Source organism: Balaenoptera musculus, chromosome 14, assembly GCF_009873245.2.
Source record: "Balaenoptera musculus isolate JJ_BM4_2016_0621 chromosome 14, mBalMus1.pri.v3, whole genome shotgun sequence".
Classification (NCBI taxonomy): domain Eukaryota; kingdom Metazoa; phylum Chordata; class Mammalia; order Artiodactyla; family Balaenopteridae; genus Balaenoptera; species Balaenoptera musculus.
Window position 1 is genome coordinate 62986956 of NC_045798.1, and position 12960 is coordinate 62999915.

General features: G+C 45.0%; 1 protein-coding gene across 2 annotated transcripts in view; it reads right to left on the reverse strand.

Moving 5' to 3' along the window:
* The window catches only part of LOXHD1 (lipoxygenase homology domains 1), a 222126-nt gene that overhangs the window by 83533 nt on the left and 125633 nt on the right, over window positions 1–12960 (reverse strand). For both annotated transcript variants that reach the window (XM_036823221.1, XM_036823220.1), the window contains exons 21-23: window positions 11746–11879; window positions 2058–2224; window positions 1206–1310 (exon numbers count right to left, since the gene is read on the reverse strand). In XM_036823221.1, the coding sequence (XP_036679116.1) occupies window positions 1206–1310; window positions 2058–2224; window positions 11746–11879 (406 nt within the window). The remainder of the gene's footprint in view (window positions 1–1205; window positions 1311–2057; window positions 2225–11745; window positions 11880–12960) is intronic.

Consider the following 12960-nt stretch of genomic DNA (forward strand, 5'->3'; position numbering starts at 1 on the left):
AGAAAAAACGCTCATTGTCACTAACCATGAAGGAAATGCAAATCAAAACCACAATGAGATATCTCACACCTGTCAGGATGGTTACTATCAAAAAAACAAAAGGGGACTTCCCTGGTGGTCCAGTGGTTAAGAATCTGCCTTTCAATGCAGGGGATGTGGGTTCAATCTCTGGTTGGGAACTAAGATCCCACATGCCACGGGGCAAGTAAGTCTGCGTGCCACAACTACAAAGCCCATGTGCCACAACTAGAGAGAAGCCCTTGCGCTGCAACAAAGAGCCCGGGCACCGCAATGAAAGATCCCATGTGCTGCAAGTAAGACCTGATGCAGCCAAAAATAAATAAATTTAAAAAAACCAAACAAACCAAAAGACAACAAGTGTTGGTGAGGATGTAGAGAAATTGGAACCCCTGCACGCAGTTGGTGGGAATGAAAAATGATGCAGTTGCTATGGATAATAGTATGAAAGTTCCTAAAAAAGTTAAAAAGAGAACTACCATATGAACCCACAATCCCAATTCTGGGTATATATCCAAAAGAATTGAAATCAGATTCTTGAAAAGTATTAGCACTCATGTGTTCATTGCAGCACTATTCACAATAGGTAAGAATGGAAAAAATCCTAAATGTCTGTTGACAGATGAACAGATAAAGAAAATATGGTATATACATACAGTGGAATATTATACAGCCTTGTAAAAGGAGATTCTCCAATATGCAACAATGTGGATGGTTCTTGAGGATATTATGCTAAGTGAAATTAGCCAGACACAAAAGGATGAATACAGCATGACTCCATTTAAATGAGGTATCAAAATCAAATTCATAAAATCAAAGACGGAAATGGTAGTTATCAGGAGCTGGGGATAGGAGGAAATGGGAGTTTAAGAATCAACAGGCATAAAGTTTCAGTTTAGTAAGTTTAATAAGCTCTAGAGATCTGCTGTACACCACATACCTATGGTCAATGACCATGTATCGTACATTTAAAATTTGGTAAGAAAATAGATTGCATGTTAAGTATTCTTCATAAAATAAAATAAAATAAAATAATAAAGAGAATTTTAAAATATGGTTTCTTAAAAGAAAAGAGAGAGAGAAAGAGGGAGAGGCATGTCCAGTATTTCCTTGGAAAATTGCACTGAATCTCTCAGTCTCCCTGGAGAGGAACGTGGGTGAACCTCGGCCCTGCGTTGCTCTCTTACCAGTGTCATCTTGAGTGCCAAAAAGCGTGATGAAGACATTGGCATCGGTGCCCGCATTCTTCTTGTCCCCGGTCTTTATGGTCACTGAGAATGTGGTAGATTTATCTGCCAGGAGAAGAGTGTGGAGAAGTGAGTGGTAGATTGCACCTCCCATGAAGGGAGGAGGAAGAAAACGTACTGAGCATGTTTCTCTGCTCGTGTTGGCTGTATTTATGAATCACTTTACTTGTAGCATGTGTTCTTCTGCAGTTGCCTTTAGTCTGGAAACTTCCTGAAGGCAGAGATGAGGTCCCCCCACCCCATGCCCAGCTCACACAGGAAACCCTCAATCAGTAAAGTTGTAGGATGCTTGGGGAAGACTTAGGGTGACTGTGGGGTTCAGAGGCTCATCAACCAGGAGCCCTGGTCTGGCTCCTTCAGGTTGGGAAGTTTTAGGGATGCATATTTCAAGGAAGGGAGCACAAGCATCATAGAACTCTTGAAAGTTCATTCTTTCCCTTGAAAAAAATATTCATATTGAGTCTATAATGTGCCTGGAGGGGAGGACACAAGACTAAGTCAGAGTCAGCTATAACTATTCTATTCCATTCCATTCGATTCCATTCCTTCCATTCCATTCTATTCCTGACAATAACTCCATGCTAGGCCATGTACTTTATACCCAGCCGTATGCTAGACATGTGAGAATACGCCCCCATCACCTCCCCATTCTTGCCATGGAGGAATGAGAAAACAGATAGATTCCTAGGGAAGGAAGTGCCCAGAACCCACAGGGGAAGGGAAGATGGAGACCTAGTGGAGGACAGAGGAAAGGGGTGCTGGAGGGGAGAAATCAGCTCTAGGTTAGGAAACCTTTCTGCTCCAGGGCCAGGTGGTCGAGGGGGTTGTTGTCATCTCCCCCACCCTCCTCATCCTCGCTTGGTGGCAGCACATAGGACTCATCCACTGGCAACAGCTCCCTGGACAGCTGGCCATCATCCTCCTCCACTGCCAGCCAGCGCTGGCATGGAAAGTAGTACCTGTGGGGACAGGGGGTGAGGAGAATTGGGGAATGTCTCTTTGGAAAGGTCTCATGAAACAGTAGTCATGGGCTGAGGAACGAGAGGCCATCATGGGGCCCAAATGGTCCCCTGTCTTCCCCCACACCCCCAGCATTGCCCTCCCATCCTACCTAGCCTGGGATTCACCCCATTAGTCACTTGCCTGGAGTAGACAACAAACATGGGATGTGGTTTCCATACAACCCCACTGAAAATGGCTGGGTAACAGTGCCTGGAGCACAGCAGACCCTCAATCAGGGTCCTATTGGAGGAATCTAGAGGAAAAGGGGCTTCTGGGGACTGTTCCAGCCTTTTCTAGAATCAACCTGTTAGCCAGAGCCACTTTGGCAGAGAATGTTGTACACATAGGAGGGGCTTCATACCCAAGGGCTGAATTAGTGGATTTTAATGGAATGACCCATTTATGCTTCTGGAAAGTGCAAAGAGTATGGCTAAGGAGCTGGCACAGCAGACAGCGGGCGCCACCCAGGGAAGGGAGGTCCAAGGTAGACTCCTCAGTGGAGAGGCTGAACCCAGAGCAAGGAAGGCGCCTGGACGGAAGTGAAAGAAGGATGTGGGCCGAGAGAGGCAGCAGAGCGCGGGAACTGAGGACTCACCTCTAGAGCCAGACTGGGGTTGAATCCTGGCTCTGCCGCCTACAGTCATGTGAGCTTGAACAAGTTTCTTTACCTCTTTGTGCAAAGGTTGCCAGATTTAGCCAATAAAATCACAGGACTCCCAGTTAAATTGGAATTTTAGATAAGCAAGTAATAATGTTTCAATATAAGTATGTCCTATCTAGTATTGGGGACATACCTATACTAAAACACTATCCATTGCTTATCTGACATTCAAATTTAATTGGCCATTCTGCATTTTATCAGGCAACCCTCTGTAGAATGAGGATGATCATGCCTATTTCATAGGTGGTTGTGAGAATTTCATGACTTAAACATTTTTAAGTGCTTAAAAAAAAATGCCTGGCTCTCAGTATGCTCTTGGTTAGGAATTTGCTAAAACTATTGTGAAGATGATGATGGTGATTCTTCTTACACTTCCTTTCTTCCTCTTCAGTTCATGCCTGGGATCTCTGGAGATTGTGGGCTGGACAGTTCCCACTGGGCCCCTGAGCTTCCAGAACAACTCAGAGGGTTTGGGGATGCAGCCCATCTCTACAGCCCCATCTGCACCCCTTCTCCACCACTGTCCAGGTGCATAAGATGCATTCAGGGTCTGGTCAAAGTCTGGAGAGGTGGAAGCAGTGCAGGCCAAGGGTCTCATCCTTGTCTGAGCCCCACATCCTCCTACAGTCCTTACTGCTTGCCAACGTCAGCACGGTAGAAGGGCAGCACCAGAGGACGCCACCTCAGCCCAGGGGCTCAGATGGGGCACAGAAGGGCAACTGTGTATCAAGGGATGTGGATTTAAAGGGTGGGAGGAGCTCAACCTTGGGAGATATAAACTAAATTGCTACGAAATTAGTATTTAAGTGAAAAATGTATATCGTTCCACTTCTCTGCCTTTCAAATGTATGAGTGGGAAAGTTAAATTTTTACTAATTTATGAATAATAGGCTTTAGTTCTAAATTATGGCCGATTAAGGGAGAGAGAAAGAAATAAAGAAAAGAGTGGGGTTGGGGCCGAGGTGGAGTATGGGAAGCTGGAGGAGGACAGGGACAGAGGGAGAGAGACGCATAAAGAGCGAGCTGGGGGAGACTGATGCTGGGAGAGAAAAAAGTCAGTAAGAGGGGAAGGCACAAGCCCTCCCACACCCGTGAAGAGCGCACGCGCGGGGAATCAGAGCCTGGCTTCTTGGCACCACCCCCGTGGTCCCTGAGATACCTGCACCATGAAGTTAAAGGCCCTTAGCACGCCCATGGCTGCAGCCTCCGCAGGCAGGAGAACCAGGGCCGGAGCCAGGATGGGCCTGAGCGCTGGGCGTTTAGCCTCTAGCCCCACAGCAACAACAAGCACCCACAGGAGGTCCAGTGGAGGACTGGGCCTACTGACCCCCTCCCCTTCCTCCCACAGGAATAAATCCTGCTCAAGCAGGTCTGCGGAGGGGAGTAGGTAGGTACTTTTCAGGAGCAAAGGGGAAGAGAGGCATGCAGGTGTTCTGGCCAGGTATGCCCACCACTCCACTTAAGCAAGGGCAATGGAAGGAAGAGCCAGGGGCTGGGTCAGCAGGAGGTTTAAACTGAGCACTGGAACAAAGCTCGGGGCCACTAAAAGTACGAGTTTCACTTGAAAGTTAAACTGGAATGAGCGGATTGCAAAACTGAACGCTGTAAAATGTATATAATGTGTGTGGCCTTTCCCATTTTGTGCATAAAGGCTGGAGCACATCAAGTATGTCAACTGGTGGTACTGGAAGAGCGGCGTAGCAACAGAGTGGGTCTGGAATTCCAGAGCTCCGGGTTTGTGCCCCTGTCCTTCCCCTTACACTCGGTGTGGCTGCTGGGCCCCGAGTTTCATCACCAAGAAGGCCTCTGCGGGGTGTGAGCAGAGGAGGGACGTGGCCTGAGGGCTGGATGGCTGTAGACACTAGGAGGGCCTGGGTGAAGCAGAGGGACCAGCCAGGAGGCTCTGACCAGGGGGTGCTGAAGATGGGGAGAGGGGGTCTGGCTGAGCTTTTCTGACAGAGTGGCGATGGATTGGGGGGTGGGGCATGAGCGGCAAAGAGGAGGCAGGGTGAAGTCAGTTTGCATGGAGACATGTGACTGGGTCCAGGGGCAGCTGAGGAATGAGGACACTGTTCATTTACCCTTCTGGCTGCAAAGGCCTTATTCCTGAGCTAATAAAGGTCATGGGAGGTCATCAGGAGCTGGGGATAGGAGGAATGGCGGTTTAAAATCAACAGGCATAAAGTTTCAGTTTAGTAAGTTTAATAAGCTCTAGAGATCTGCTGTACACCACATACCTATAGTCAATGACCATGTATCGTACATTTAAAATTTTTTTTCCCCGACAGGCCCTGTCGGGGAAGACGGTGTCTCTCCGAGAGAGAGAGCAGATTTGCTGCTCTAATTTTGCTTCCTCTGAACGGCCATGATTTTGTTTTTAATTTGAATTGTATTCTATTTATTTATTTTTTATATAGCAGGTTCTTATTAGTTATCTATTTTATACATATTAGTGTATATATGTCAGTCCCAATCTCCCAATTCATCCCACCACCACCACCACCCCACCCCACCCCAGCCCCGCTTTCCCCCCTTGGTGTCCAGATGTTTGTTCTCTACATCTGTGTCTCTATTTCTGCCTTGCAAACTGGTTCATCTGTACCATTTTTCTAGATTCCATATATGTGTTAATATATGATATTTGTTTTTCTCTTTCTGACTTACTTCACTCTCTATGACAATCTCTAGGTCCATCCACATCTCTACAAATGACCCAATTTTGTTCCTTTTTATGGCTGAGTAACATTCCATTGTATATATGTACCACATCTTCTTTATCCATTTGTCTGTCGATGGGCATTTAGGTTGCTTCCATGACCTGGCTATTGTAAATAGTGCTGCAATGAACATTGTGGTGCATGTGTCTTTTTGAATTATGGTATTCTCTGGGTATATGCCCAGTAGTGGGATTGCTGGGTCATACAGTAATTCTAATTTTAGTTTTTTAAGGAAACTCCATACTGTTCTCCATAGTGGCTGTATCAATTACATTCCCACCAACAGTGCAGGAGGGTTCCCTTTTCTCCACACCCTCTCCAGCATTGGTTGTTTGTAGATTTTCTGATGATGCCCATTCTAACTGGTGTGAGGTGATACCCCATTGTAGTTTTGATTTGCATTTCTCTAATAATTAGTGATGTTGAGCAGCTTTTCATGTGCCTCTTGGCCATCTATATGTCTTCTTTGGAGAAATGTTTATTTAGGTCTTCTGCCCATTTTTTGATTGGGTTGTTTAGTTTTTTTTAATATTGAGCTGCATGAGCTGTTTATATATTTTGGACATTAATCCTTTGTTTGTTGATTCATTTGCAAATATTTTCTCCCATTCTGAGGGTTGTCTTTTCGTCTTGTTTATAGTTTCCTTTGCTATGCAAAAGCTTTTAAGTTTCATTAGGTCCCATTTGTTTATTTTGTTTTTATTTCCATTACTCTAGGAGGTGGGTCAAAAAAGATCTTGCTGTTATTTATGTCAAGGAGTGTTCTTCCTATGTTTTCCTCTAAGAGTTTTACAGTGTCCAGTCTTACATTTAGGTATTTAATCCATTTTGAGTTTATTTTTGTGTATGGTGTTAGGGCATTTTCTAATTTCATTCTTTTACCTGTAGCTGTCCAGTTTTGCCAGCACCACTTATTTTTTTTTTTAATTTATATTTATTTATTTATTTATTTTTGGCTGTGTTGGGTCTTCATTGCTGCGTGCAGCTTTTCTCTAGTTGTGGGGAGTGGGGGCTACTCTTCGTTGCGGTGCACGGGTTTCTCATGGCAGTGGCTTCTCTTGTTGCAGAGCACGGGCTCTAGGCACGTGGGCTTCAGTTAGTTGTGGCACACGGGCTCAGTAGTTGTGGCTCACGGGCTCTAGAGAGCAGGCTCAGTAGTTGTGGTGAACGGGCTTAGTTGCCCTGCGGCATGTGGGATCTTCCCGGACCAGGGCTTGAACCTGTGTCCCCTGCATTGGCAGGAGGATTCTTAACCACTGTACCACCAGGGAAGTCCCCAGCACCACTTATTGAAGAGACTATCTTTTCTCCATTGTATATCCTTGCCTCCTTTGTCATAGATTAGTTGACCATAGGTGTGTGGGTTTATCTCTGGGCTTTCTATCTTGTTCCATTGATCTATACTTCTGTTTTTGTTTCAGTACCATATTGTCTTGATTACTGTAGCTTTGTAGTATAGTCTGAAGTCAGGGAATCTGATTCCTCCAGCTCTGTTTTTTTCCCTTAAGATTGCTTTGGCTGTTCGGGGTCTTTTGTGTCTCCATACAAATTTTAGGATTTTTTTGTTCCAGTTTTGTTCTGTCTGGATGATCTGTCCATTGGTGTAGGTGAGGTGTTAAAGTCCCCCACTATTATTGTGTTACTGTCGATTTCCTCTTGTATAGCTGTTAGCATTTGCCTTTTGTATTGAGGTGCTCCTATGTTGGGTGCATATATATTTATAATTGTTATATCTTCTTCTTGGATTGATCCCTTGATCATTACTTAGTGTCCTTCTTTGTCTCTTGTAACATTCTTTATTTTAAAGTCTATTTTATCTGATATGAGTATTGCTACTCCAGCTTCCTTTTGATTTCCATTTGCGTGGAATATATCTTTTTCCATCCCCTCACTTTCAGTCTGTATGTGTCGCTAGGTCTGAAATGGGTCTCTTGTAGACAGCATATATGTGGGTCCTGTTTTTGTATCCATTCAGCGAGCCTGTGTCTTTTGGTTGGAGCATTTAATCCAATCACATTTAAGGTAATTATCAATATGTATGTTCCTATGACCATTTTCTTAATTGTTTTGGGTTTGTTTTTGTAGGTCCTTTTCTTCTCTTGTGTTTCCCACGTAGAGAAGTTCTTTTAGCATTTGCTGTAGAGCTGGTTTGGCGGTGCTGAATTCTCTTAATTTGTGCTTGTCTGTAAAGCTTTTGATTTCTCTGTCGAACCTGAATGAGATCCTTGCCAGGTAGAGTAGGCTTGGTTGTAGGTTCTTCCCTTTCATCACTTTAAATATATCATGCCACTTCCTTCTGGCTTGTAGAGTTTCTGCTGAGAAATCAGCTCTTAAACTTATGGGAGTTCCCTTGTATGTTATTTGTCATTTTTCCCTTGTTGCTTTTAATAATTTTTCTTTGTCTTTAATTTTTGTCAATTTGATTACTATGTGTCTCAGGGTGTTTCTCCTTGGGTTTATCCTGCCTGGGACTCTCTGCGCTTCCTGGACTTGGGTGGCTATTTCCTTTCCCATGGTAGAGAAGTTTTCGAGTATAATCTCTTCAAATATTTTCTCGGGTCCTTTCTCTCTCTCTTCTCATTCTGGGACCACTGTAATGTGAATGTTGGTGTATTTAATGTTGTCCCAGAGGTCTCTTAGGCTGTCTTCATTTCTTTTCATTCTTTTTTCTTTATTCTGTTCCGTGGCAGTGATTTCCACCATTTTGTCTTCTGGGTCACTTATCCGTTCTTCTGCCTCAGGTATTCTGCTATTGATTCCTTCTAGTGTATTTTTCATTTCAGTTATTGTATTGTTCATCTCTGTTTGTTTGTTCTTTAATTCTTCTAGGCTTTTATTAAACATTTCTTGCATCTTCTTGCTCTTTGCCTTCATTCTTTTTCCGAGGTCCTGGATCATCTTCACTCTCATTATTCTGAATTCTTTTTCTGGAAGGTTGCCTATCTCCACTTCACTTAGTTGTTTTTCTGGTGTTTTATCTTGTTCCTTCATCTGATACACAGTCCTCTGCCTTTTCATTTTGTCTGTCTTTCTGTGAATGTGGTTTTTGTTCCACAGGCTGCAGGACTGTAGTTCTTCTTGCTTCTGCTGTCTGCCCTCTGGTGGATGAGGCAATCTAAGAGGCTTGTGCAAGCTTCCCATTGGGAGGGACTGGTGGTGGGTAGAGCTGGGTGTTGTTCTGGTGGGCAGAGTTCAGTAACACTTTAATACGCTTGTCTGCTGGTGGGTGGGGCTGAATTCCCTCCCTGTTGGTTGTTTGGCTTGAGGTGACCCAGCACTGGATCCTACAGGCTCTTTGGTTGGGCTAATGGTGGACTACGGAAAGGCTCACACCAAGGAGTACTTCCCAGAACTTCTGCTGCCAGTGTCCTTATTCTCATGGTGAGCCACAGCTTCCCCCCTCCTCTGCAGGAGAACCTCCAATACAAGCAGGTAGGTCTGGTTCAGTCTCCTATGGGGTCACTGCTCCTTCCCCCTGGGTCCTGGTGCACACACTACTTTGTGTGTGCCCTCCAAGAGTGGAGTCTCTGTTTCCCCCAGTCCCGTCAAAGTCCTGCAATCAAATCCTGCTAGGCTTCAAAGTCTGATTCTCTGGGAATTTCTCCTCCCATTGCCAGACCCCAAGGTTGGGAAGTCTGATGTGGGGCTTAGAACCTTCACTCCAGTTGATGGACTTCTGTGGTATAATTGTTCTCCAGTTCATGAGTCAACCACCCAGTGGTTATGGGATTTGATTTTATTGTGATTGCACCACTCCTACCATCTCATTGAGGCTTTTCCTCTGTCTTTGGATGTGGGGTATCTTTTTTGGTGAGTTCCAGTGTCTTCCTGTCGATGACTGTTCAGCAGTTAGTTGTGATTCTCGCAAGAGGGAGTGAGCGCACGTCCTTCTACTCCACCATCTTGAACCAGTCTCCCATGATTTTACATCTATCTCCCAGGGCAGGCTTTGCTCAGAGTTGCTCTCTCCAGTTGCAAGTGGTTGGAACTGGCTCAGCACAGAGCCCTTACTGCTGCTTCAATACCAAGGAAACAAAGAAAAGAAACTGTACAGCACCAATGAGAAAGGATGGCAAGGGAAGAGGGGGAAATGAGGGGAGCGAGGAGTGGAGGAAGGAAAAAGAGAAAGGGAGGGGAAGAGGAGAGGGGAGTAAAGGGAAGGTTCCATTCACAAGAGTGATAAAAATATGACACATGAGCATAAATGTAACAAGAACATGTAGCCTATGTGTAGCAAGTGGCAGAAAATGTGTAGAAAATGGCACTACTGAGGTACCTCAAAGAAACACTTGGATAGATGGAAATGTGTGCTCGGGGGGAGCACTTCACATTCTAAATATGCAATTCTCCACACATACATTTAACAGCAAAACAATTAAAATTCCAACAGGATATTTTTTTAAAAATCACTTAATGTTTTGATTTGAAAAGGTAAGAACAGCTAATATTCTTCAAGAATAATGAAAGAAGACAAGTACTGACAGATATTAAAATAGATTATAAAACTACAATAATTTAAAAATTGTTGGGTTGGCCTAGAAATGCCAAATCAACTGAACAGAGTTCACTGATCCTAACCAGGCTGCAAGGGGAAGCCAGAATGTTCACAGTTTGTCCCTGTCCTTACTTTTTTTGCAGCACTTTATCCTTGTCAAGCTTAAATGCCTTAGATTTTGAGAACATCTTGAGAAGTTGGGCTGGCATCTTTAAGCCCATTTATCAGAAGGGCAAATGAAAGCTCATAAAGATGGAGTGACTTCTCCAGGGTGACCTGGTGAGTTTCTGGCAGAGGACCTACCCCAGGTCAGGACCCTGGTTCCAGCCACGGGCTAGTCACACAACCCTTCTGTGCCACCATGATGACCTCATGGAAATCCATGACCTCAGGCTGTGTGTGAGCTGTGCCTCAGTGTCCCTGTCTGGAGTAATCTCTTGGGCTGGTGGGGCAGGGTGGAGGTGGGAGATTGGGTGAGCCCCATCAGTCCCTGCCCTGCAAAGAGGGGAGCAGCTCAAGAAGAGGGCATGTTCAAGAGACACCAGGCTGCAGGCCAAGAAGCTGCTTAATTCAACAAATATTTACTTAAGTGCCTGCTATGTTCCAGGCACTGGCGGGCCCTCGGCAGCTCCACAGCCCCCTCAAGATTTTGTCTGCTTTCCTCTCTGCCTCCCTCCACTCCTCCCCACCACAGCTCCAGGCTTTTTTCCTGTCTATTGCCCTTTGGCCTCTCTTGCCCAAAAGGCAATGTGGTCTAGTGGTGGAAACACATCAGATTCACCTTTGATGGTCTGGAGATCTGGTCCTGGCTCTAGCACAAATTGACGCTGGGGCTGCGGCCTTGCCTTCCTGGGGTGTGGTTTCTTCACCCTTCCCAGCCTGGCTCCTGGGGCTAGTTGTGAATCTGAAGCAGGGGCCAGCAAACTATGGCCTGTGGGCCAAATCTGGCCCACCTGCTTATGTACATCCCACAAACTAAGCAGAGATTTTACATCTTTAAATGGTTGAAAAAAATCTAAAAACAATAATATTTTGTGAAATGTGAAAATCACTTGGAATTCAAGTTTCAGTGTCTATAAATGAAGTTTTAGTGAAACACATGCATTCACTTAGCATCATCTATGGCTGCTTTTCTGCAGCAAAGGCAAAGTCGAGCAGTTGTAACAGAGACCAAATGGCCCTGAAAACCTAAAATATTTGCTCTCTGGCCTTTACAGAATAAGTTTGCGTATTCCTAGTCTAGAACATTAAAACAATGTCCTGGAAGTCACTTTGTACCTGGAGAGACTTATGGGTTCTAAGTCTGGCCATGGAGATTGGGCCATGGCAAGGACAGAAAACCTGACTTTCTGAAATGATGGAGTCAAGAACTGGATTGGATGTCCTACCAGACTGTCACCTGATAGGGCAAGCAGCTGAGGGGCTGCTCAAGGAGAGGGAAGGGAGGGAGGCAATGCCCACCCAGCCAGCTCCATGGGCCAAACCCACATCACAGCCACCCCACCCCCACCCTCACCCATCACAGCCACCCCACCCCAACCCTTTTTTCCATGACTACTTAGTGGCAGGCATGGCCTTCCCTCCCTCCCCTCCAGTCTCACTCACGTGATCTCGTTGTTCATGTCAATGATGTCTATTCTGTCCAGGAACCAGCCTGGTCTGTTGCCCGAGTTGTCATGGCGAATCCGAATCTTGGTCAGGGGGCCCAGGTCAATGGCGTAGATGGTGAAGGTGTCTGTCTGGGAAGGGTCAGAGTAGCACACTGGGGGGCAGCCCTCCCCACCTTGCCATCAGCTTCACCTTCCCAGGACCTGGGCAGCCTGAGACCGGCTGTAAGACCCAAAGCGTCAGGAGGAAGGGGGAATGGAAAATGCAGCCAGTTGTCTGGTGTTTGGTCTACTCTATTGGTTTTTGTTTTTGTTTATTGAGTTATCATTACTATACAATATTATATTAGTGTCAGGTGTACAACATAGTGGTTTGACGTTTTTATACATTATGGAATGATCACCACATAAAGACCAGTTACCATCCATCACCATACAGAGTTGTTACAACATTATTGACTATATTCCTTATGTGTACATTCCATTCCTGTGACTTACTTATTTTATAGCTGGAAGTTTGCAAATCTTAATTCCCTCCACCTATTGCACTATTGTCTTTACACTTGCCCCTGCCAGGGAGGTCTCACTTTCACTGTGTCCCGCAAGGTGGAGGGAAGAGTAGGAGGGTGACAAAGGTGACCATAAGAGAGGAGTAGAGGAGAAAACAGGTTGGCTGGGTGCTCCCACTTGTGTTATGGGGAGTGTGTGTGTGTGTGTCAGTGTGTGTATGACCTGTTGCTTGGGTGTGTGCTGAGGTCACGTGCTGTGTGTGCACATACGTGCATAAACTCCTTCAATCATAAATTTTAATTAAGTACCTACTATAAGCCAAAGTGCAAATCTAAAGTGACTGACAGAATTCGGAGTGCAAGACTTGGATTGCTCACCATTCAGATGAGAAGAGAGACTGTGTACGATACAAGTATACACATATGCACTGGAGGAAGCATATGATACCAGGACCCGATACATGAATGAGATCTTCTTGGCTATAACTTTTTAAACTATTTATATTGAAAAGCATTCCAAATCTACAGAAAATTTTCCGAAACAGTACATTGAAATTTTGTATACCCTTCACTTAGATTTTGCAACATTTGCTTTCTCTCCCACACTCTCTTGCCCTTTCTCTATTTTTTTTCTGAATCATTTGAAAGTATATGGCGGATATCATGATCCTCCACTCAAATTCTTCAACATAGATTTTCTAAGA